The sequence below is a fragment of the Amphiura filiformis genome, chromosome 1 (assembly GCF_039555335.1).
Source record: "Amphiura filiformis chromosome 1, Afil_fr2py, whole genome shotgun sequence".
NCBI classification, from domain to species: Eukaryota; Metazoa; Echinodermata; class Ophiuroidea; order Amphilepidida; family Amphiuridae; genus Amphiura; species Amphiura filiformis.
The window spans coordinates 56504024-56530858 of record NC_092628.1 but is presented as its reverse complement, the minus strand read 5'-3'; the positions used below and the strand labels follow the sequence as shown (position 1 = coordinate 56530858).

The 26835-nt window shown below is 37.1% G+C and overlaps 1 protein-coding gene across 1 annotated transcript; it reads left to right on the top strand.

Annotated features, from left to right (window-relative positions):
* Nucleotides 1-9617: 9617 nt before the first annotated feature.
* On the top strand, nucleotides 9618-10971 carry LOC140168305 (uncharacterized). The gene is given in 3 exon segments (XM_072191663.1): nucleotides 9618-9888; nucleotides 9891-10801; nucleotides 10804-10971. Coding segments are annotated over 3 exon segments (1350 nt in total).
* The last annotated feature ends 15864 nt before the right edge of the window (nucleotides 10972-26835 follow it).

The window sequence follows — 26835 nt, the reverse complement described above, 5'->3', positions numbered from 1 at the left end:
TTTTGGGGATGGTCGTTGTTTTTATAGGTGTTTGGCAGTCTGGGCCCACAAAACTTTGATGCACTGTACACGAAATTGTTTTGGTGTTCCAAACAAAACAAACTTTAGTTTTGAAACATCTTTAGCGGATGAAATTCGTCAGGGTATTTGCAATTTCATGGCTAATTCCCTTGATACGCTAACATCATTACCAGAATTTAAGCAAAAGGGATTCCTAGAGGACCGGAGTGGTCAGTACTTTGTAGATTTTAATGCACGGCTCATATCAAGTAGAAAGCATGACTCATATGCAGGAACTCTTGAGGTTGCTTTAGCTGCATATATTATGAGAAGACAAATTCATCTATATCAGGTTGTTAATGGTGAATTCAAAAATGTTGCATTCTACCCTGCAAATTACTACAAAGACAGGGAACCTGTTAGGATCCTGTACACACCAGATACTGAAGGTACACCTGGGCACTTTGATTTACTGAACTACCCTGCACCATCCAATATGGGTGGTAGTTTTGAGTTACCCAGTTTTCAAGAGTGGGTTACTGTACACAGTGACAGAAGCTTTGATGATAACCCCATTCCATTACAAGAGTGCTTAAAAGATGAGTCAGCCAGTATTACTCGATCATCTGGCAATGCCCAATGTGCAAATTTGAATGATGGCACAGCTTCAGTAAATTTTGATAAGCCATTTTTCAAAACATTTGTACGTCATAGAGTGTCGCTTAGTTCATTTCACTTATCACATTCTGAACTTATGGAAACTGCAGCTTTGAAATCAAAATTGTTCATGTATGGCATGGAAAGATTAGCTATTTTCAAATTTAATTTGAGTTCACTTATGCCTTCTTTGAAATGCAAATTTGCAATGGAAGAATCTCCTCATTGTGAAAGGTCTTCTTTTGCCTATGTCAAAATTTATAATGAAAAGGCAGATTGTATGGCGACAATGACAAATGTACTGTCTGACTTGCATTCAACATTTGGAGTTTCAAAATTAATTAATCATTTGGTTGTAGTTGGTGACCTTAAAACTTTTGAGTATCTGACAAAATTGAAAGTGAAATACAAGCGTAACTTGGACTGGTTGATTCCATGGCCAGGTGACTGGCATATTTTGAAAAATTTTCAAGAGGTACTGATGAAAGTTTTTTGGGATGCAGGACTCAAAGATGTTGCAAAGTTGAAACACAAAAGTGCAACATTTCAAAAACTATCAACCTGCAGCAACTTCAAACGTACACACCGTTTTCTTTTACAAATTTATGAAGCTTTGCTCATTTATAAAATCAAAGTTTTTCTCGAACAAAGGAATCAGAGTGCACGTAAGTCACCCTTTTCATCGGCTGATATTTACCATATTTTGCGAGATGCAGTTGTGAATCTTGAAAGTGTTGATGACAATTTTTTGAATGTTCAAGAATTTCTGAAGAAACAAAAGTATGTAGAAGAAACATTGCTTCCTGGACTTGTACCGGAATTTGAGGCATGGTCATCTATGATGTCAAGTAGATACAAAACATTTGCTTTTTGGGACCATTTCCTCCAGGATGATATGTTTTTCTACATTCAGCTGTTCTTGGGTATAAGATCACGCAACTGGAATTGGCGCATGGCTGCATTGAAAAAAATAGCACAGTTATTTCATGCTTTTGACCGATATAATTATGCTAGGTACCTACCTTTGCACCTAAATCAAATTGCGGGTTGCCAGAATACATTCTCCATCATTTTCAAATGGGTGGTTTTGCAAGTAGCATACGGGGTAATAACTTTTCTTGTGTTGGTGCTGATGAAGCCCATGAATCACTTATTAATAAAGACACAAAGAGTCTTATTGTGCGCAATCCCCAAAAAGACATTAACAAACTTGCTTGTACAATTGAATTTCAGGCAGAAGTGCTCAGCAATTATTTTGGGCACATAGCAACTAAAAAAAACAATTTAGTGCAGCGTGATTATTCACCATCAGTCATTAAACAAGAACAAAAACTTGTTATGGCATACTCTGCCAAATTGGAATCATCACATATTTTCGATCAACACGATAATGTTACTTTTCTGTACAAAGCATTTACTAAAGTTGTGGCCCCCAAAGATGTCGCAATAGATCTACTGAATTATGCCAAGTATGGTGAAGATTCGTACAATAATTATGTTCGTTCTAACATTTTAAAGGACTCAAGTGTCAAGAGTGTTATTCATAAAAAGAATTTGAAAACTTTCAGGGAAAGAAAACCAACCAAAAGAACTGTTCAGAATTTAGAGAAAGAAAAGAAGCTTGTCATACAGTGTCACAAAAGAACACTTGTTGCTTGGAAAAGTGGCATTACTCTTGAAAACACATCCATGCAATTCATAGAAACACCAAGAGCTATTTGTACTGTTGATGACATACCCAACAAAGGATCGAAAAGTGTTATGTACGAAATTTTTCGCTCACGTTATGTTAAAAAAGATGATGAATTAGATGACCTGGTGACAGATTCCTTATATGCCCCTCCTATTGTACATGACTTGAAAAAGACGGGGCATTGTTGTTTAATTGCGGAGGGTATGAATATGATTTATAAAAGGCCTATTGGATTAAAAACATTCAGTGACTATGGTAACTTTTTAATTGATACATATATATTGCCTTATATCATACGTGGCTACAAAGACATTCGTATTTTATTTGACCAATCAAGCACCCAGGGAATTTCACCTAAAGTAATTGAACAAATGAGGAGGGACAAAGGTGAAGAAGGTGGTGAATATTGTGAAATAGATGATGACACTTTACTACCCCCTAGTAATTCATGGCGATCTTTCCTTTGTGTTCGACGCAATAAGCATTTACTTTGCAACTATCTTTGTCACAAATTCTTACAAGATGTTCATCCTATTTTGAGTTCCTCTGCATGTGAGAAATTTATTGTGTCAGGTGGTTTCCAAAAGTTATTTAATTCTGAAACACCTGTTACATTTTGTGCTACTGCTGCCGGTGTAAATCCATACCATCATCAAACAAATCATGAAGAGTCAGACACACAAATTTTCTTACATGTGCTTGACACAGATTGTGCTACAGTCCATATAAAATCTGTAGATCGTGATATAGCGTTGGTTGGTTTGCCATTAATGAACCTTTTCCCTGGTAAAGAGGTGTTTATACAATATAAGGATCCACCAAACCTGTCATTTGTTCATCTGAATGCTTTACAAACTTCACTTTTAAATGACAGTGACTTAGAATCCACAGTGCCAGGAGATAGAGGTAAAATATTTCAAACTGTTTATATACAATCAGGTTGTGATTGTGTTTCTTACTTTGCAAAACAAGGCAAGTCCAAATTTTACAGAGCATTGTCTTTGCATGCTGCCTTTATTACTGGTGCATCTGATTCCAATATTCGGGGTTCATTAGCCCATACTGATCCGAGAAATTGTGATAAAGGTTTATTAGCATTTTATAGACTAATTGGCACTGTCTATTTCATTGCAAACCGTAGCTGTTTGTCAAAATATGATAAACCTGATGACATTTTAAATCAATTTAGTGATCATTCAATATTGGATCAACATTATCAATTTTTGCACGTGATAAGAGAGGCAACATCAAACGGTGTTTATGAAGATGAGCTTTTACCTTCACATGACGCACTGAGATTCCATTGGCTGCGTGCTTGTTGGGTTGGGTGTGTTTGGGGTAGATCTACTGAGTGGGAATTTGATTATCCATCCTTAAAAGATTTTGGTTGGTCTGTCTCTGATGATGGGAATGTGCGTGTGATTTGGGATTCAGATGAGAACATCAGTAATATTCGCAAAAGTGTGTTATATTTGACAAGAGGGTGTGGATGTAAAAAAAGTAAGTGTAAGCAAAAAAGGTGTAAATGTTTTAAGGCAAATCGTTTGTGCACACCAGGATGCTCTTGCAAAAATTGCGAGAATTGTAGCAGTGCTGCGGTCAGTAGTACTGCTGCGGTCAGTACTGCTGCGGTCAGTAGTACTGCTGCGGTCAGTAGTACTGATGAACCATCAGACAGTCCAAACATTTTGTTAGATGAGGTGCAAGATAATGCATCAAATTCCTCTATGCAAGATGGAAATGAGGAAAATGATACCAATGAAGTGCACATTGACATGGAGAGTGACCTCGATGAGTCTGAGGATGAGATTGAAGTTGATTCAGAGATTGAAGCAGATGACTCTGATATTGAATATTTTGACACAACTGATGATATTGATAATGTTGTTTCCTTAGACATTGAACATGATGAGATTGATGAGTTCTATAAGGTGGTTTGTGATGAAGATGAGTGGGATTTTTAGACATAACTCGTCCATAAATGAACTTGCTTTACATTATTGTGTAGAAAGTATAAACTTGTTGTTTTTTCTCAAAATGTAGTGTCATTTAAAATATTTTCTCTTGGCTTTTGCTCTTGTTATGGGTCACTCTCCATATCCCTAGTTTTGTGTTCATCTGCCTTTGCTGGTATTAACAGGTCAATACTTCACACTCAGGTTTGCACATATATTCTGCAAAAATGTTAGTATTGAATACCTGTGTCAAACACTATCCACAGGTTAATTAATGCCTTCATAAGTGTATAATTTTAAACCCAAGTCACACCACTTTTTCCTGAAACTGTTTTAATTTTATATAATTAAGTATGAAATAGGTCATGGTCAGTAACCTTCATATTTATACTGTCCCACATTATCCAATTATGGATAAGCTTGTGAAAAGAATCATCTAGCTTTAGTGGAAATTGTACTTCTCATATTCTCTTGATATGTCTTGCAATCCTGTAAAATAAAACAAGAGGACAACAGGGTCAAGTATGTTATGGTGGAAAGATGAATTTGATAAAAATGTATTTAAGTACAATGTTGGTGCAAGAAAGCAATACTGCCAAAGAAAACAAAAATGTGTGGCTAACTTGCCATGACAATTTTTTGACGTGCCTTGTTCTTTCACCAAAATTGTACTCAGCTCACCTTGTTCTCATGATTTATTAATTTACGATTTCGGCAGATGTAGTAGTATCTAGTAGTCATGACACATGAAATTGACATTGCCAGATGAAAAGATAAATAACTGTTATAATTGCAAAGACAATGTAATAACATGGTTCTACATGTTTCATTATTAATCAGATGAAATATGTAAGAGGATAAAATGGTTGAGATCGAAAGAAATTTTAGATATACATAAAAATTGTAACTTAAATAAACTACTCATTTTGCAGCTGAGCCGAAATTGGTATATTCATCTTAGTTTTGCAAGTTAAAGTTGAAATTTAAGTAAATTAGCAAAAACATGAGCAAAGTAAGATTTGGAGAAAGTCCAGCAGTTCAAAGTTTTGAAGATTTGTAAGCATATGCTCTAAATTGGACAATTTGTTAATCTTGCTCTTTCAAACAGTAAACTGCTCAACTATGCCTTATTGCTAGAAATCAGTATTTCTGCAGACAAAGAGAAATCAAAATTCAATTAAAAACGGGTATTATTTGAACAGTCCATATCAAAATATAGTGTATATATGTGAACATATTATGTTTTGCCAAATAAATATAAGAAAGTGTGTGTTAAATTGCCAGAGTAAACTATGTGTTTGGCAATATTATGTGAGCATATGTTTTGCTCATAAGAAGTGTGTGTTTAACTTGCCAAAGTAAAGTGTGTGTTTAACTTGCCAAAGTAAAGTATGTGTTTGAACTTGCCAAAGAAAGGGAAAGATGGGAAGCAACAGTTTTGGTTGTTGTATGCCATGTCAACTTAAAAATATATGTACTATTGTAGTTTTTTAATCAAAATGTGCTTTCATTGTAAATATGTATATTTTTACTATGTGCTTTCAGTGACTGTAATATGTATAAGTATTGGATATTTGATAAACCTTGTGCTAGTTTATCACTTACTACAGGTAAAAAGGTGCTCTTATTGATAAGCCTATTTTGTGTTATAACAGTATTAATGTATCAGTATTAACAACTTCAGGTGCTTTGTCAACTCATGTTTATATAACATTTTGTATGATTTAATAAAAATGAAAGAACTGAAAATAATGTTTTATGTGTCCTCAATAAAACAATTGTGTCAAGCCTAAATCAATTCATTTTTTTTTAGGGAGTGATCAAGTTATTTACGACGGGGGTAATGCTGCTTTTGAGGGGGGGAATCCGAAAAAATTTTGGGTCTTGAGGGGGGAACGCAAAATTTTTCGTTGAACCAAGAGGGGGGAATGTTAAGTTTTAAATGGAGAAATTCGGGAAAACAAGGGGGAATCCGAAAATTTTGAGCGGACGCGAGGGGGGAACGCGAAATTTTTTGTCGATATTTTTTCCAAAATGCCCATTACCCCCCTGCCGTAAATAACGATCGGTCCCTTAGAATTTCCTTATTGTTGGATGAATATGAAAACGTTTTGATAAATTTCAAGTTATACTGAAAATAAATTTGTGGTTGGCGGCAGATTGCAGAGATGACCACCACCCATTATTTATCCATAAAAAAATCACAAAAATAGATATTGAAAATTAATGAAAATATCAATATTACTTTATTTTTCAAGCTATTCTCATTATTGTTAAAACCGCTGGGGAGCTATTGTATTGTGGCCCGTTCCGGGCCTGGTCCCAGGATTGATAGGGAGACTGAGGCATTTTATTCATACCTACCCCCCCCCCTCCCTTTGCCACCTAGACAACCTAACTTTGGTACCTTTTGAATTTGTTAAAAAATGACCCTTTGGCCTACAACATTTGTGGCAAATGGACCCCGGTATAGGTAGCTATGCATTTACACTCTGAAAAAGGGTGCCAACTATAACTTGTTTGTCCCGAACCGAAATTCTTAAACCCTCAAGAAAGGTTCCAGGAAATTGAGAAACCCTTTGCGGTAGAACCAACAAAGGATACCTAGATTGCCCTAAGAACCTTTTAGTGGCTCATTTGAGAACCGTAAAGGGCTTATACAGGACAAACGGAAGAACCCTTTTATCTAAGAAGGGGCTATTTGTGCAATTTTAGGCCTATGAATTATTTACCTTTCTACCATAGCATACATTTATGTACGCATTATAACATAAGTTATATTATATTGGCACTTGAGTCACCGATCTAATTATTACCTAGGCTACAGCTATTTATATTTATTTATCAGTTTTCTTTATAAAATATTGTAGACCTATATTATTTATTTATTTTTCTACCGAATTTATTGCTTATAAAGTTTATTTATTCCGGTATCAAAGTTTATTTATTTAAATTTGAATATTAATTTTAATTAACTACCGGTACTACTACTTATTTGTTTTATTTATTTTAATATTTATTTATTTATTTTCTTATTTATTTATTTTTCTACCGAATTTATTGCTTATAAAGTTTATGCCGGTTTCACAGTTTGTTTGTTTGTTTGTTTGTTTGTTTGTTTGTTTGTTTGTTTATTTATTTATTTATTTATTTATTTATTTATTTATTTATTTATTTATTTATTTATTTATTTATTTATTTATTTATTTATTTATTATTTTATTTATTTATTTATTTATCTTGTTATTTATTTTGTTATTTATTTAATTTATTTATTAAGCATTGTTTTATTTCCAATTGATTAAAGTGATTTAAGGAACTAAACTAGACGATTAAAAGTCATGGATTATTTCATAGACCTATTTCTGTGATAATTTGAACCAGAGACGCTAAAAAAATAATTAAAATACCACTAAAACTAAATTTTTTCATTGTTTTACGCCGTCCTACACCGTTTGACTGGAAAGTACATTGCCCTTTCACAGCGACGTATCAACCAATCAGAAGCCTCCTCTCGCTAGGGTCGTGAACTCACAAGGCCAATCGTGCTGACTAGTCGGAGCAGCCATTTTCTCCGAATGAATTTTATCACAATAGTCGACAGTACTGAAACAAACCGTGGTCTTGGGTTTCTTAAGTAAAACTTGGAAATAAATACACGTGATTTGGGTAGAACACATATAAAATCACACACACCGTGAGTATGGAGTGTGTGGATGATCAGTAAGCAGTGATTTTATTCATTTTACGTAGCGAGTATTTTTCTACAAATTGATGTCGGAATCGTGCTATCAAAAGTCATCAATTATTGATATATTAAGAAGATTTTTGTTAATAACATGGGAAATACAACTTTGCTTGACATAAAAATGATTTCAGATTCTCTTAATTCACTACAGTTCCATCAAAATTTGTGTTTTTCGACACGTGTATAAAAGCCATGTTGAGGGGTCACTGCATACGCTCTGTGTGTGTGTTGAAAACAATCCAGCGCTGCTATGCGTGACCTCGGTGCTGACTGAAAATTCCGATTTTTTTTGTGGTTAAAATTCTGATTTTATTATTTTTTATTTTTTTCCCGAACGGAGCACCTTTTTTTAAAAAGAAATTCTTGTTAGAATCGGCGAAGTGAAATTTCCATCTCTTGATCAATAATACATGTCGTTGGATCGCACTACGTATGTACGCAATACGTTCCTTCCGACTCTTGGAAAGAGACTGTTTGCATACTTGGTCTCAAGTACAGACTCGAAGCAGATACCGGAGTATACGCTGCAACCGGCAAGAAATGAGCGAGGCTACGGAACTGATTGAAAATCGAAGTGAAAATTGACAGTGAAGACTGTCGTCAAAAAATTAATTTCGGCCACTGTGAGGACGATTTGGCGGAGATTGAAAAGGATATACTGAGACAGATTTAATTGGCAGTGGTTAGAGGAGAAAGATATAAACGGAGACTACTTCTCTACGTACGTGAGAAAACTGAAACTTCCAGGTATGTAAGCTTATAATACTTATTAAATATTAATAGTCAATGCATGACATGTGTGTACAACTCTTCCGAATTTTGCAGTTTCGCAAATCACTGTAATCATTCCATTGTCAAACAGTAAAAACAGGGGCTACTAGTGCTACGAAGACACCAGGATCAAGACAGAAAAATACTGTTCACTTTAGGGCCAAGGAAGTAAAAAAGGCCATACCGTATTTCGTCGAATAGTCGCCCCCCCTCAAATAAATGCCCCCCACCACTTTTTTCAACCAAGATGTTTCAAAAATTCCGACATTTCCATGCTATCTTGTGTAGTAAGCTTACCAAGTTGCTCACATGGTCACGAGTAGGAGCAATAAATGGCGAAAATCTGCATCCGAACCCGGAAGTGAACCAAAAGTCAGTGTCAAAAGGTCATAGTTCGTCATTTTAGCGTGACTTTTAAGCTTACCTAATGATTTTAACGGGAATTTTAATACTAAAAATGACCTCTAATAAACGCCCCCCTTGGGAAAATGTAACGCCCGAGGCGTTTATTCGACAAATACGGTATTCATCAAGACAAAGACCTCTAATAAACGCCCCCCCCCTTGGGAAAATGTAACGCCCCCGGGGGCGTTCATTCGACGAAATACGGTATTCATCAAGACAAAGAGAAATCAAAATCGACCAGAATAAGTAATGGTAAGTTTATTTGTTTATTTTCATGTGTAATTTATAACATTTTTACTTTTGATTTCAGGGTACAAATCAGGTGATTTTTTTGTAGCAATTTTGTAACATTGCTTAAATAAATTATGTAAAGTTTTAACTTCTTGGAATGTATTTAACCCTCAGAAATGGCCTCTCCTGTAGCTCTAAATGTACAGAAACCCTCCGTTCGCCTTTTCAGATTTTTTTGTCAACTATACTGGTGGCATCATTGTTCTTGATATGTGATCCCCTAGGTATCAAAGCCACAACCCCAGAGAGGTATGTTAGCCACAGATGGTTATCGGTTTACGATGTGAGTGTTGACACGATTCGCATGTGGGATGCGTACACAGTATTTTACTATTCTTTCCTTTCTGACGCTGATCGGGTAACATACCTAGCAACCTATACAAGCAGCATAATGTTGAAAAGTCAACGCAGGAAGCCATTAAGAAAGTTCAGAATAAATTCAAAAAGAAGAAAATGACACCAGAAGGCCGTGAAAGAACCAAGAGAATCGTGAACAGAGTGTTCTATTCAGGTCCAAAAACAAAGGTCATTCTTCACATCTTCACTTCTGTTCTCCCACTCCTGAAAAAGTATGTCATGTTGTTTCAGAAGGAGACAACAATGGTCCACCTACTCAATGATCAACAATCAGAGTTGTTAAAAAACTTCCTTGTGTGTTTCATCAAACCAGAGAAACTGAAAGACATATCGCAACGGAGACTACAGAAACTTGACCTAAATGATGTATCAAATCATTTGCCACATACTGAAGTGCATCTGGTAAAGTACATCCGTAAGAACTTGTCCAAGACCATGGCTGATGACTTGACAAAGAAACTCATGGCTGGGTATGTAAAATGTGGAGCTTGTCTACAAAGAAAAATGCCTCTAAACAATGAACTGCTTAGAAGCATCTCAGCAGTCGATCCCAAATGCAGAGGTCACACTATCACCTTGAAGAACTTGTCAAAGCTGCCTGAATTGGTCAGTAATGTATTTGCAGGCGAAGAGGAAAAAGCCAAGTATGACATGGAGATACGTCAATATCAGTTGAATGATAACCGGAACCCTACAGATGATAACTTGGACATAGTGGACTTCTGGAATAGCCAAGCAGCCAAATTCCCATATTTATGCAGGATGGTATTTGCTTTACTGTCCTGCTTCCATACTCCAATGGTTGAGTCTTCATTCAGTATAATGCAAGAAACCATTAACAACCGCAAATCAAGTATTTTGATTGAGAACTTTTCGGCTATACAAACTGTAAAATATGAGCTAATGTCAAACAAGAAAACTGCATTGGAGTAGGCTACTTCGCAAGAAAAGACCCTCATAAAACCCCTGTGAACACAGCTCTTTGTAAGAACATGAGAGCAGCATATCGAAGGTACTCAGAACACAAAGAAAGCAACAAAAAGGAGAATGACTCAAACTTGAAACACTTGGAATTCAAAAACCAGCTACTGTGACACTGTCATCTAAAACAAAGAACAAGCTTCAAGCATTCAAAAGAGCACAGGCGGACTTGGCTGCCCATGAAGACAAAGTAAAACGCAAGCGGAGCTTATAGGAGTTGGGTGGGTGAGCCTTCAAATTGAATGCAAAATTAAAATAATTCTTTATATTTTACTGATTTTAGCATTTTCATTTGATTTCAGGTTGTATAATTGGCTGTACTGCATTTTTTTTAAAGTGTCCTATATCGAAACAAAATATGAGGTCAAATTTGCATTTTTGTAAGTTAAATTTTTAGTTTTTCTAACACCAATTTTAACTTAAAACATGTCCAGAAAAGGCTTCTCTTGGCATCTTCAAAACACAAACCCTAAATGGCCTACATGACTGAAATTGATATATATAATGCGCAATATAAAAACAATAATTCATCTCATTTTTGACCCCCCCCCCCTTTGGGTACCACCGTTTTCTTTTCTCTTTTCCTTTTCAGTGGTGACGCGTAAGGAATACCTGGAGGGTGTGAAAGTTGGTAGACTGAAGTGGGTGTGTTTGCCGTGTGTTGTGAAGGCATGTTCTGTCAACAGTGAGGAAGTGGAAAGCACTGACAAAAGCACCACCCAAGGCGTGAATAAAGGGGGCTTTACCGGACGGCCAAGTAGAAGAAGGCAGAAACCATCACGGTTTCGCTCTGTGGAATTGGAGGTATGTAGATCAGGCTCTTATATAGGCCTATATATTTTTTTCAAGCTGCAATATAGACCAGTAATTATAAATAGGGGCTGTGCAATTTGGGCTTGAGGTTCAGTATGCAATATTTTCTGCCTGCTACACTGCCCAGCATAAACTAACATTATGGGTCAACAGTAGACAAATTAATGTGCAATACCAAGCAGAGTGAAGAAAATGAATACATGTAACCCAATTATTCATTCACAACTTCGGTCTGCATAAAATATTTCTGTTCGTACATGCCCTTGTTCCGAAAACCTGCAGCTACGCCACTGTCCAGAAGATAATATAATGGGTGGGAGGGGGGGGCAAGTCACAATAGACTGAGGAGGATGGTTGCTGGTGGGGTGTAGCTTTAGTGGACGGGCATTATCAGATAAAACCAACTCTGTATTAATTAAGATTATGTGCTTTATTTTGATTTGCAGCCATGTCATAAGCTGTCACGAAAAGGAAAGCCAGAAGCCATTAAAGGGGTTAAGTTTTAGAATAGTGTCAAGTCTTGCCAACATGTCCAAGGAGATCCCAGTACAGGATATATCCTGATGACATATACTGTCAATGCTGTTTTGAACAAATCACAGCAAAATGTTACACAGATGCAATACAGATGCAATAAAATAATGTGAAGTATGTAGTAGTTTTTAAATGTCATCTTTAAAGGCCTACAACTCAAAAACATGCCTGGCGACTTGTTCCAGGTTTTGTTGGACCTGATCACATAATAATAGGTGATAAAATGAAATACAAGCAAATAATCATGAATTATGGAAGTTATCTCACTCAACTAAAATAATATAATGGAAAACTGCATGAACATCAACTAAATACATGAATATCAACACATTCTATTGTGATTCTAATAAAAAGTTTCACTCCTTTTGTTTTCATATAGGCATCACCAAAGCTGGTACCACCACCTGTGACAGCACCATCAACAGCAAATGACTCTACTTTGGGTTTGCTTCAAGAAATGGAGCAACCGGTGAGTATATCTTAGCATAGGGGCCAATAATTAGGCATATCAACTTTTAATCATAAGTAAATCTAATGTACTCTGATTGTAAAACAACCCATATCTTGACATTGTCAGATATCAACAATATAGGTAATAATGAAATGCAAGCAAATAATCATGAATTATGAAAGTCACTTCACTCAACAAAATTATAATATTCTAATATAAATTTTTACTCCTTTTGTTTTCATATTGGCATCACCAGAGCTGGTACCACCACCTGTGACAGCACCATCAACAGCAAATGACTCTACTTTGGGTTTGCTCCTAGATATGGAGCAACCGGTAAGTATACCTAAGCATTAAATAATTCCTGTCTTGACATTGTGTATATCAACAATATAGGTGATAATGAAATACATGCAAATAATCATGAATTATGAAAGTCAATAACTCTACAAAAATTATATGGGAAACTGCATATGATGAAAACTGCAGATGTAAGATACATCTAACAATCATGTTTCATTAGGGCTTTAAGCCATCTAACGACTTTTAACAGGATTGTGTCTTAATAATATGCTTTGTAGTATCGGTGTGTTTTGAGATCTCTGTGAAATAATTAGATTCTAATATATGGTCATGTTGGATTTGAGGAAAAATTAGTTTAAAATCATAGAACAATTTATTGTTGTTCTTTGGATTAGATGTTGGTATCAGTGGAAAGCCAACATTTCTTCTTTATTTTAATTTTAATAGGAACCAGTGATGGAGAGCACCAGAACATCTGCTGCCTTTGAAGTGCCACGTCTTCCTCAACTGGATCATGTGGATGACATATCCTACGAAGTCCCCACAACATCGTTGAAGAAGAATCCATGTTGGACCACAATAATGTATAAAATTGGAAAATACAAATAACTCTTTATATTTTCAACAATTTGGATGATATCTTTCCAAACTAGGCTTTAAACCATCAGTTAGAGCATATTGAAGATAACTGTTAGACAGAATTCTATTTTCTTATGTATTTCTTTGTTTGAAGAAGACGTTGATGGCCCTTCCATCTGGCATTTAAGATAATACCAAAAGGAACAACCAGAAGCAAGAAGCTCAGGTAAAGTGCAAGTCCGCGGAGGGTCTTTTAGGTCATACAACATATTTAACCATATCCCTGTCGAATATTTGAAGAGAGCTAAAGAAGCATGGGATTTACCACCCAGAAAATGACATGCTAGAAATAGGAAACAAGATAGTGACTTACATGAAAGTGACATAGATGACCAGTTTTCAGCTTCCAGTAACCATACTCACCTGATACCTGCAAAGACCTCTAATGAAACCAACCCAATTCTGGATCACATTCCAGTGCCAGGTGGCTCATCTGTAGTGGAATCTTTTGACAAGTTGTTCAAGTCATTCTTCGTGTTTGGGCTAGACTATCCACCAGTGTTGATGAACTTCTATGAATATTTTGCAGCATTTGTGTATGATCCAAATTATATCAGTCAGACCCATTTCAGAAGAAGATGACGACAACGAAGAGCTGCATGCGCCAAAGAAGAAAAAGAAGTTGTCAGAAGCAGGAGATCTTCTTGAATACTTAATTAGAAGAATGTGAAAGCCAGCTAGGAGAAACAGGAAGAAATATGCGGGTAACTTAGTTTCTGCTAGTACCAGGCCTAGGCAATTATCGATTAAAAGACAACAAAGTTTATACTTCATTGAACAGGCCTGGCAATGACAATAAAAACAGTACTTATTTGCATGCCATCAATGATGGTATTATCATCCTTTGAATAGTGAAAGTCATGCCGCATTTCAGATATGGGGAGTAGATATAGCATGTTTGGGGGAGGGGTGGTGGGGGGGATTTGGCCTTGCATTGTACCAAAAAAATAACAAGTCAGTGCTTTTCATTTATAAACCCAATGATATGATCCAACTTCATACATTACCATTATTAAAATTTCAGGTAACCTACTGATCCTCTTCTTTCTTAAATGTTTCCCATCATATATAAGCAAAAATTACATGTTATCCTTGCAGTCTCATCATTTGAACTTGATATATAGAAGTCTCATCATTTGAAATTTATACAAGTATCATCATGCCGTATCATCCTGATTTGCAAAGGTGCAAAGCACTTCTTCGGAAACGAAGCAGTGCTCGACTTCAATATCGTCAAGGCATTCTTCCTGTAGTCTGAAGAGAAGGTAAGTGTCTTTATGACTACTATTGAGTAGATCTTATTTTCTAGGTCATTTGAGTTGCATTTGACAAATTTGTACTTTATTGCATATTATCATTATTATTTTGACTGTGTTTTTTTTTTGGCTTTGTAATCTAGTGCCATGTTTATTTCTGCGATTTGGAAACACTCAAATACAAACCAATCATAACACTCATCACATCACCGGCTGCAGTTACATGATCGTGTAGGACGCCATCCCAAAATTATAATGTTGAAAAAAAATTCATCAAACAATGCTCAGTGGTGCAGCACGCCATTTTTATTTTATTTTTTTATATATGTAAACAAGATATATTGAAAGAACTGCCGACTGTACTTGTGCATTGTAACAAATGCTACACTTCTCATTTTGTTTCCGATCTTTATTCAATTCTATATTTTGTCACCACACCAAAATGGATGCAGAAATTCCAACTATGCCTATTAATGTGACAAAAATTTTCTTATGACCCGACACACCCTAAATTAACTCATGCATGGCTGTAAGATACACAAGTCCTTCTTTCAAAGTTCGTGTTACAATGTAACACTTATTGTCATTGCTTATTAATCAAATTTTCAGTCGTAATAATTTTCATTATGTGACGTGATTTGGGGGCCAAGGAGGTATTTGAATATAATTATACCTAATTCGGCCTACCATATACTGCAAACACCACAAAGGTCTAGTTCGGAACTCCTGTAAAAAAGCTCCCACGTCAAATCAATCAGCTACAGTCATTTTAATTATAAGGATGAAAAGTATTTTCCCCACTTATTTTAACAGTCTTGTAAGAATTGGGTTTCTTAATGTCGCTACATTGTTTCACTTTGATTTTATTACCACACACGGAAGGTGTTATAATTATGGTTAAATGCATAATAATAACAAACTTCAGTATCTAACAAATTGTTCTTTGGATATTCTTTTTTTTAAGGTTTGGGTGTAAGGTTTTCTCATCAATACACATAACACATGCACATCCTATATCATTTGTAATGAATTTTGTGCATGACATTGTAGCCGATAAAGCCACCTTCATCATAACTTTCATTCAACCAATGAAAATGCCGTGATGGACGGCAGCTGCCCAGGAGAGAAAGTGAATGAGTTTCAGTGGACCGACGTTATTAAGGAGGCAGAGCAAAACATGCCTCTGTTGATGTGCCTCATTCGCAGGGCATTAAGCGAATACGCACAAAGGAAAACGTTTAACTTGTAAATTGACATAACTACATGGAATCGCAGAATGTGCCCAAACACTATACCTGCATAAACTTTGATGAACAATTTATTGATCATTGTTTTAGACCAAGATTTACTGTTTTTGCGAACCAATAAATATGCAAAGAGTTTCTTTAATATGCGCACAGTATAAGCAATAGCTGCTTTAACACTACCTATTTTATTTATTTCTTTAAAAATAGTAAAAAAAACAAATAATAAATATTATATAAAACTTTTTCCCTTTGTATATATAGGTGCGAAAGCAACAAAATAACAGCCGCAGGCATACTGATAGCCATGTTTATATTTAAAGAATCGGAGGCTGCAACTTGTCCCAGCAATCTTAGGGACGTATTTGTACCAAGGCGGATGCAGCCAAGAGGTGATTATGTTCTACAAATTATTGATAAATATGCATGTATAACATGCATGTAAACAACTCACAGGTGTAAAAATGCTAGCAATTGCTCCAACACTTACTATTTACTTGCCAGTTGTCTGTCCCTGGGTCATATATCATCAGGTCTTCATGTATGTAAACAGAACTGAGTGGTCTACCGCCCCTCGAGGTATGCCTGCTGTTTGCCTCACACTGCTCACAAAGATCTTCCCCTCAAATACCACTGCAGAAATATGGGGGATATTTAAATTGCCTGGAGGTGGTTTCACAACTTCCCACTTCTTCTCATTTATATCATAGCGCTCCATTATTATTCGCTCTCCAGTGGCCGATGGTCCTTCCAGAATCATGGCAAATGAATAGATGTAGCCTAGCTGTAGATGTAGAAGTATGTAGAATCATGAAATTTTGAAGTTTAAAATAACTTCGGTCGTGTGTCTTGAGCCCTGGTGGGGTCCAGGGGGGGGGGGGGCGAAGGCCCCGTAAGCTTTAGCATTATAGAGTCGGATGCAGGATACCAAGGCGGATGCAGCCAAGAGGTGATTATGTTCTACAAATTATTGATAAATATATAAATTATTATGAAAACATCCGCATCATCCATGTTTATATGGGGCAGAGGTCAAATATTCCCGTTTAGTAAAAATATTTCCCTGTTAGTGTATAATCACACCTCGGCGCCTTGGCGCTGAAGCCCATAGCGGTGGGATCCAGAGGCCATGTTAGGGCCCCTCCTGGTGGGGTCCAGGGCATGTAGCGTAAGTCTATTGTAGCTTAAGTCTATTGTAATGCGCTTTGGTATTTTATGATAAGGCGTAATATAAATTCTTATATGTATGTATGATGTAGACAATTTTGTCCATAGCAATTTCAAGCTCATCAGAATCAGAGGTCATTTAAAGGTCACAGCTAGACTTTGTTGCCTTAGAAGGCCGCAACATATCTAGTTCTTTGTTTCTTTCTCTCTTTGTTTGTTTCTTTCTTTCTGCTTTTTAATTCTTTTCTTTTTCACCATCTTTTTAATTTGTTTCTAGGCACTACATTTATTAACTTTAATCTATTTTCTTATAATAAATTATAGTTCAGGAACAACGGAAGAATACTCAGAGCGAGACAAGCTGCTGCAGGAGTATGTGGAGCTTCAAGCCGACGCGGATAGGGAAGCTGCAGAAGCAGACGCAAGGAAACAGGATCAAGTAAATGAAACGGAAAAGAATGCTGGAGTGTGTGGAGCTTCAAGCCGACGCGGATAGGGAAGCTGCAGAAGCAGACGCAAGAAAACAGGATCAAGTAAATGAAACGGAAAATAACGCTGCCAAAATCAGAGATGCTACTATGAAGCAAATGGGATAGAGGAGGTGAGCAAAAGAAGTGAGATACAAATGCTGACATTGTTATTTTATTATTATTATTATCAGTATTTTGCACTGTTCACATACTTCTTAGCATATTTGATACTGATTAGGGAAAGGGAGCTTGAGAGGCAAGATTTTAGTATAAATAGTGCTAACATATTTAACCTCCATATACTTGGAAAATACCTTAGTGGTGGAATGGCCTACAATATTCTGTTGCAGGCTTGCTGGCCATCCACTATGTATTCAACCTTCAGTATTCTGATGGGGTGAAGAAAACTCTTAACATTTGTACATAAATGTCTGTGCAGTATTGATGATACTGTAAAGAAAGCACCCAAAGTAATATCCCTTTGGGGAAAACGTTTGTTGTAAGTGACATGCTAGTAAATATTTTTTTCTTAATTTTGGGCGAAAGACAGTTGAAGAACTTATAAGCACCACATGCACCATATGTTCTCAAAAGATCCAAGAAAGAAAGGCTGTACATAAATGTCTGTGCAGTATTGATGATACTGTAAAGAAAGCACCCAAAGTAATATCCCTTTGGGGAAAACGTTTGTTGTAAGTGACATGCTAGTAAATATTTTTTTCTTAATTTTGGGCGAAAGACAGTTGAAGAACTTATAAGCACCACATGCACCATATGTTCTCAAAAGATCCAAGAAAGAAAGGCTGACGTTGATGGAGGTGGCACAAGATGAGCGGTGCAAGTGCAACCCAGAAGGAGCTTGGATCAAGATGGCACAAGATGTCTTGGCCAATAATTAAATAGACCAGGGCACCTTCTGCAAATGTGTTGCAGCTTTTGCAGGATGGTTGAGGAAAGCACTGGAACATTTTGCTGATAATTATGGAAAAACTTAACAGAACCCTGCTGCATCGCCATTTGCCTGGATAGGGGCAGATACACTTCTGAAAGCGAAACAGAAGGCCAAAGAGGCAGAGAGATTCACTGATGTAGAAGAGAGTTTGGAGAAATAAAGAACCAGGTAGGCCAATATAGCTGATAAGAGCCGTTGATTTGATTTTTTACAGTGCTACATTCTGCTTGCATATATAACCACGCAGGCTTAAATAGCATTTTTTAAACTTCTATGATGAAATCAAGAATGTCACCAGTCCGGTCCAACTGCCTGCACAGGAAACACTTCCTGACCAAGCAGCATGTTGCCTGCACAGGCAACATGGACAATGCAATGTAAAGTAATATCCCTTTGGGGACAACTTTTGTTGTAAGTGACATGCTAGTAAATATTTCATTTTCTTACTTTTGTCTTATTAGAGGGCGAAAGACAGTTGAACTTATAAGCATGACATGCAGATCATTATCCAGGGTTGTAGCTCTGTCTAGTCTATGCCTTGTAGAAGTGCTCTTGGGAAAATCATTTTTTAGTTTCACAGCACTTCTGGCCTCGCCATGGTATATACAAAAAGACGAGGGAAAAACAATCTTTTACAGTTTATACTCAATAAGGGTAGGTATTGTGGACTTCCGCAGAAGAAATTTGATGGTCTGGCTAGAAACTATGTTGTAAGTGACATGCTAGTAAATATTAAATTTTCTTACTTTTTTCTTATTACAGGGCGAAAGGCAGTGGAAGAACTCATCAATACCACAAGGGAAATCGAACAAGCACCAGAGGTCCTGGAAAGGTCCAAGAAAGAAAGGCTCACATTGATGGAGGAGACACGAGAAGAGCGGTGCATGTGCGAGCCGGAAAGGAGTGTGGATGACGATGGCACAAGATGTCCTGGCCAATTATCATATAGACCAGGGCATCTTCTGCCAATCCGTGTCGGAGCTTTTTGGCGAGATGGTAGAGGAGACCACCTGAACATTTTGCTGACAGGCCCTGCTTATATTTCCTTTTGGGGCCTGTCAGTGAAATATTCAAGTGCTTTCGAAACCCCGCTGCATCTTCATTTGCCTGGTTAGGGGCAGAGGAAGCAGATATCATACTCCTGAATGATTTCAGGTGGAACCAGAAGGTGACTGATACAAGACTTTCTTCTGACATATGGTTACCATCTAGGAAAAGCATAAATGAAATTCGTTAATGACCAATTTTCTGTCTTTATTTTTTAATATTTTTTGTTTTGTATTGCAGATCATTGATTTAGGGTTGTAGCTCTGTCTAGTCTATATGCCTTGTAGAAGTGCTCTTGTGAAAATCATTTTTTAGTTTCACAGCAGATGGTTGTTGTGCACTAGAGAAACAGCTAGTCATCATGGCATCAATATGTTTTTATACTGTAACTGATCCAGTTGCCCAAGTAAAAAGCGAAACAAGATACCACTTATACGTAATGGATGACAGAAACACATACGAGTGTGGAATTTTTCAAGAAGACTGTCACTCTGCAAGTGCAACAGCTATAGAGAAACACCACTGTTTTGATCCACCATTTCTCTATCTCTTGACGAGACCCTACATCATGCTTATATGTCTTGTTTAAAATTTAGTGTAAAGTTTCAATACTTTAAATGCAGGTACAAAGTGCTAGAGCAGGGAGCATTTGGCTCCCTAAAAATTGTGCAAAATGATGACCTATGTAAGAAGCTTCTTGCACTAACATCAATAAAAGGGATTTTGTAAACTCATCAAAACGGCACGTAATGCCTTTCAAATTGAAGAATAATTCCTAAAAACAGCAGTAAAATAACGCAATTCAATTCCTCTACATGAGAATCCAGTCCTTTATGTCAATCTTAATTCATGTACAGGACTTGTTTGAGGAGCTATATTCAGTGGAGAGTCATCGAGACAAGGGGACCTTATTCCACTAAGGAAACCTCTACCACCACATCAGCGTGCACTGCGAGGTGAAAGATCACTTCCAACATTCACATGAGTTCACAGAATTTGTCACTGAAGGTTATGTCATTGCAGCTGCATTACATGAACATCAATCATCCAAATGAGGTACCTGCCGACTTCCCTGGTGGTAATCTTGGTGAAAGTGCAGCTACCAAACCTGGTGGTAATCTTGGTGAAAGTGCAGCTACCAAACCTGGTGGTAATCTTGGTGAAAGTGCAGCTACCAAACCTGGTGGTAATCTTGGTGAAAGTGCAGCTACCAAACCTGGTGGTAATCTTGGTGAAAGTGCAGCTACCAAACCTGGTGGTAATCTTGGTGAAAGTGCAGCTACCAAACCTGGTGGTAATCTTGGTGAAAGTGCAGCTACTAAACCTGGTGGTAATCTTGGTGAAAGTGCAGCTACCAAACCTGGTAGTAATCTTGGTGAAAGGGCAGCTACCAAACCTGGTGGTAATCTTGGTGAAAGTGCAGCTACCAAACCTGGTGGGAATCTTGGTGAAAGTGCAGCTACCAAACCTGGTGGTAATCTTGGTGAAAGTGCAGCTACTAAACCTGGTGGTAATCTTGGTGAAAGTGCAGCTACCAAACCTGGTGGTAATCCTGGTGAAAGTGCAGCTACCAAACCTGATGGCAAAAGTGCCAAACCTCAATGACTAGATGATCATTTTCATAGTAAGCTGGGCCTTTTTTACGCAAATCAGCCAAAAGTTTAAACATCAAAGAACCAGCAAATCGAGTTCATGAATGTGTCCAAGTATCCCCAATTGACAACACCATTAGCCTGAAAGATTATATAGAAGTTAGGGAATTCATACGCAAAACAAAACATTGACCTATTTGCTCACTCTGCTCAGTTGATATTAATGCTGCAGCTTACATATGAGAGCATAAACCAGTTAACTTGTCAGATGTGTGGGAACATTGTTATCCAACTATGAAATATTAGGCTTACACTGCCTCAAGAAGACTGGGGAAAATGCCCATTGTTCTGGTAACACTTAGGCTTAAGATAGGCTGTCAAACGATATATGTCATTGAAAAAAATGAAAAGACCAATTATAGCTTGTTTGTACAGGTGTTGGAGAAATTCAGAGAGAGGCCCACATCAGCCCCTGAAATCAGTAGGGAAAAACTTTCTACGTTGAACAAATTAGCTTCCAAAGAAAAAGATCGGTGACTTATCACGTATGCAGCCACAAATCAAGGTCCAACTCCACTATTACTCCACTTGTGGTAAAAAAATGTTAACCCTTGGTATAATTGGTATTTCGTATTCTGATTTCAGGAACTGTTGAGGAGAAACTAAAGACACACACCTGAGAGGCACCTTATCTGTGTATATTGATGAAGAATGAAGAACATTTCCTTAAAATGGTAATATAGATCCGAACAATGCCGGTTGTAGCTTGTCCTATACCAGGCTGTACTTATGCTACTGCTGACCTTGACGCTGCTATTGTTGGCGGCTCTCCTTACGTGGCCTACATTGTGGGGGACAATGTGAAAATTAAATGCAGGGGAGAAAGTCCATTCCATTATATGCTGACAAAGACAGTACATAGGCCTACTATGTCTTCCAGCTTGATTATCCAGAAATATATGCTCAGCTGGGATTCTTGCAGATTCAAACCTGGTGAAAGTAAGCTGTTTGGGATTGCTTTTCCTCTTTTTTGGCCATTAACGTGTATGTTTTAGTATAGGATTGACAATATGAAGTGTTAATTATGTCAAAATAAACACTTCAATATGTTTAAATATTAACACATGAGTATTAAGATATTAACACATAACTGTTAACATAAAGATTCATTAACTAGTGTCAATACATTCAGACATTAACATCATCACGATTATTAAGTGTCGCTAGTTAAATAGTATTAATAATACCTTTATATTATTAACACTAACTTTCCATAATGTGATTATTACAATATTCAGTTAATAATTTGTCAGTGAATACAATCTAGAGGGCATTACGATACATTAAGATGTCTCTAGATGAGCTGAAGAAAAACTATCAAAAATAATGCGTTTTACAAAACTATAAGTACGTAAGATTCTCACCAAACTACTGCAGAGACGCTGAGGACAAAAGTGAATGACATTTTTAATAATTTGGGGAAAAACATCAAATAACTGTTATCTATTGTCAACTACACGCATGCTACGAGCTTGTTGTTGAGGTGACCTAGATACCATTGGTGCTGATCCGTGATCCGAGGCGCACAATATGAATAACAATATTGCTAACAAGACTGATCAAGATACGGCACATCCCGTTGTAGGCCCAATGTTCTTTAAAGACAACAATATAATCACACGTCAAGATGAAGATTTAACTGTATTGGAGGTGTACTTAGCAGCTGAATCTGTGTCAGACGATAATACGATACGGAGTGCTCAGCACAACAGAAACCTATGGCGGATATATGCAATAAACGATGAAATAAGAGACAAACTCCTTGTTGAAGGAATAACGCTACACAGACTGTATATATCAAATAACCCATACGCCAGAAACCCTAATAATCCAACCACCAGAGTAACAAAGGTAGTATCCAAAACACTTGAAGAAGGCAAATGGCACATTGTTCTGGTATACCAAACTTCATTCATAACTTATAAGTCATCTCTGCGCGCAAAGATTTAGATAAAAAATTCCAAGGATCAATTATCATATTCAATTTCAATAAAGGCTACAAATGTATGTTCACCAACAAAAACACAACAGTGGCATCAGCTACATCAATAGATGTACCAAGTGGGCCCCTATAGCCATTCCATGGGTGCTTGAGGGATTGGTCTGTTGAGGCTACATGTATTTTAGAATGGATTGTCAGGGTGCTGCAAAGCAACCAGCACTTCTATTTGCACCCGGGTGTGACTTTTGTGGTGAAATACGTTCATAATCTGTTTGGTGGAAAGGGAGCAGATGCCAATAAGATCCTGGATAGCTCCGAATTTTGCAAGGCTAAGGATTGTATTATCCAAGTACATAACAATGATGAGATGTGTTTCGCGAAAGCTATAGTAAAGGGACTGTATCGTCCCGGGGGGCCTCTTAAACATCCTCAAGCAAAGTCAATTATGAACGAAAACAAGATTCTGGATGTTTTAGGTCTGGGTGCTTAATCTCGCCGATAAAGTCTGCGGCGTGCCCGCAACCCAAGACGCAGACCCAAGCCGATGTGCCTATGCTGAGAAATAAAATACTGTTGCGATATGCACTAACAAAATGTGTGTCTGCTCGATGAAAAGCCATGTTCAGTCACCCGTTCATCGGCTTGATCGCCCAACTCCTACATTTCTCGCAACCGCTTATAACACTTGACAACAATACCCTTACAAATTAGTGTCCTTGAGTGCGTTGATTCTTTGCGGATTATATCGACTGATCCGCAAATTGCTCACTGTGAGTAAACTCAAGTACGTAGGACAATAAACATTAATATAAAGGTTTTGAGTAATGAATGGCAAACCGCAGAGCAAGAAGATGGCAAGATGTTGTGAATTCGATGCCCATAACTGCTCGCGAATTCGCAACCAGGTATGTGGCTACACTATATTAATTCATCGGCGTGCTGCGGCCTGAAACTGCAAGACGCAGTAGAGCCATCGAAATGCTGCGAGACGACGCAGAGGTAATCGGCGAGATTAAGCACCGGGTCCTTAGCCAAACAGTGGCATGCAAGGGCGGGTGTTCCTGAGGGTAGGGTTACATCTGTGGAGTTTGCTAAATTTCAAGACGTGCTATCGAGGTATAAAATTCGTTTGGTAATCTACAGTATGAGGTATTCCAATTCTGTAATATTTAATGGAATGGCAAGTAAAGCTGAAAAATGGGAGCCACTTTTCTTGTATCATCATGAAGAGCATTTTTGTGTTATTACTAGTGTATCTGCTTTTGTGAACAGTTCTTATTTTTGCGATAGGTGTTTGAAAGCGTATGATCACAAGCAGGAACATAAATGCGAGGGTTTCTGTATGCAGTGTGGAACATTCACCTGCGATGGAAAGACCGTAGATCTTACAGAGGATAAATCACTCTGGACAAAGTGTAAAGATTGTCTTAGATCATTCAGGACCGACTTATGTGTCGAAAAACACAAGCAGGAAACATGTAAAAACATTTTCTTCTGCGGAAAATGCTACAGTTTTGTAGACAAAGCTCGGTTGCCAAAAGATCAAAAAGAACATTCTGGCAGACCAAACTTCATTCATAAAAGTCATCTCTGCACGCAAAGATTTGGATAAGAAATTCCAAGGATCAATTATCATATGGAATTTCAATAAAGGCTACAAATGTATGTTCACCAACAAAAACACAACAGTGGCATCAGCTACATCAGTAGGATGTACCAAGTGAAGTAATGCAGGCAGCACAACTGATCATTAACCAAGAACCACAAGTGGTTGAAATGAAAGATATCAAAGAAGCCATAGATTACCTGTTGACTGTCCAAGGGGTTGTTGTAAAGGTAACATTACCACTGAACACAATTTACTCTTCTACAGCATTTATTCACATGTTGTAGGCTCTACTATACTTCAGTAATATAAAAAGCACCAGTTGATTATATTTAAAAATATTCATTTGAGTTTTTGATATCCTGGACTATTTCAACTGTGTATTGTAGTACAATAATTATACTTTTGAACTTTGTATACATGTACCTCTGGTATTAAAAGGGACCCTTCCAGGGGCGTAGCCAGCTTTTTTGGTCAGGGGGGCAAAATAATTTTTTTGGGGCACATACGAAAAAATTATAGTTACATCATACAATACATCGACGATGTACGCGTGTAGCGCGCACAAATTTGGTATTTTTCACTATTTTTGTGCATTATCAGGATGGAAATGGGCATTATCTTTACAATGTGCGCGCATAGCATAGCATAGCGCGCAAAAATTTTGCATTTTACACTATTTTGGCCCATGATGGGGCTGAATTTCGTGCCATGCCAGATGGCTAATAACTGTTCATGATGAGATTCGTCATGAAAATGAATTGATTGTAAAGGGCTTTCAAAACACCAGTAAAATCCCTGATGAAGGTGATTCTGATGCCAAGGGATGGGAGTAGTACCAATATTTAGGTGGCTGTCGATTACCCCCTGCGGTAGACAAGTCAACTACCCAAGTATGTTACTTATTTTTGTATAATTTATAGCCATTTTGAATTGATTGTATATCGCTCATTCTACAAAATCCGGTGCCAATAGCCTTTTTTCCATTCTTTGGTCCACAAACACTTTGTCGAGCATTTAGGGCATCAAATATGTTGTTTTTCTGGTAGAACTCGACGAGATCTACACGGACATATATAGTTGTCCATACTTTAAATGCTTTCTTCAGCCTGATTAATCCTTGCAAAGGCTCAAAAATCGCTAAAAATGCGTTTCCACTGCTCAAGTGTCACATCTGACCCTGAATATTTTCTTTGAATAAATGCGATTTCTTTACATATTTGTTGTTTTTTAATTAGATAACGCACCATCATATTGTTTATCAACATTATTTTTTAGTGATTAAAACGTCTTTGTGTAATTCTAAAATAAATTGCCCTTTCCACCAAAAGCGCCGTGAGCTACGTTACCCCTTTTAACATACGTTATTGGAAAGAAGTAAAACAGAGGTATCAATGTAATTTGTGGTTTTTGAAAGGAAACACTCATAGGTTTTTAAAAATCACAGTAAAAATCGTGATGCTGTAGCATTTTTGGCCTAGAAATGTTGTAAACATTGAAATTTCGACCGACCATGTTAAGATTGGTGAGCTACGTTACCAGGATTCTATAGTATGCACTTGTATTACATGTACTTCCTAATAATATGTGAAAGCTACCAGTGGTCGAACCCCATTTATATTAGAATTAACCGACATAACGTTCTAACGTTCGCAAATCACATTAAAAACATTAAAAACCCGTGAACTACGTTACTGTGAGCTACGTTACACACTCATTTACGCATCTTCAAAACTTCTATGAAATGGTGAAATCGGTTTTACATTTCACTCAAGTGATCTTTAGTTTGCTTTTTATGACCTTGGATTGAGTAAAACCAGCCCATTTTGTAGTCGGTAACGTAGCTCACATTACATTGAGTTATAGTGTTAAAAAAACATCATGACTTCCTGAAAGAAAAA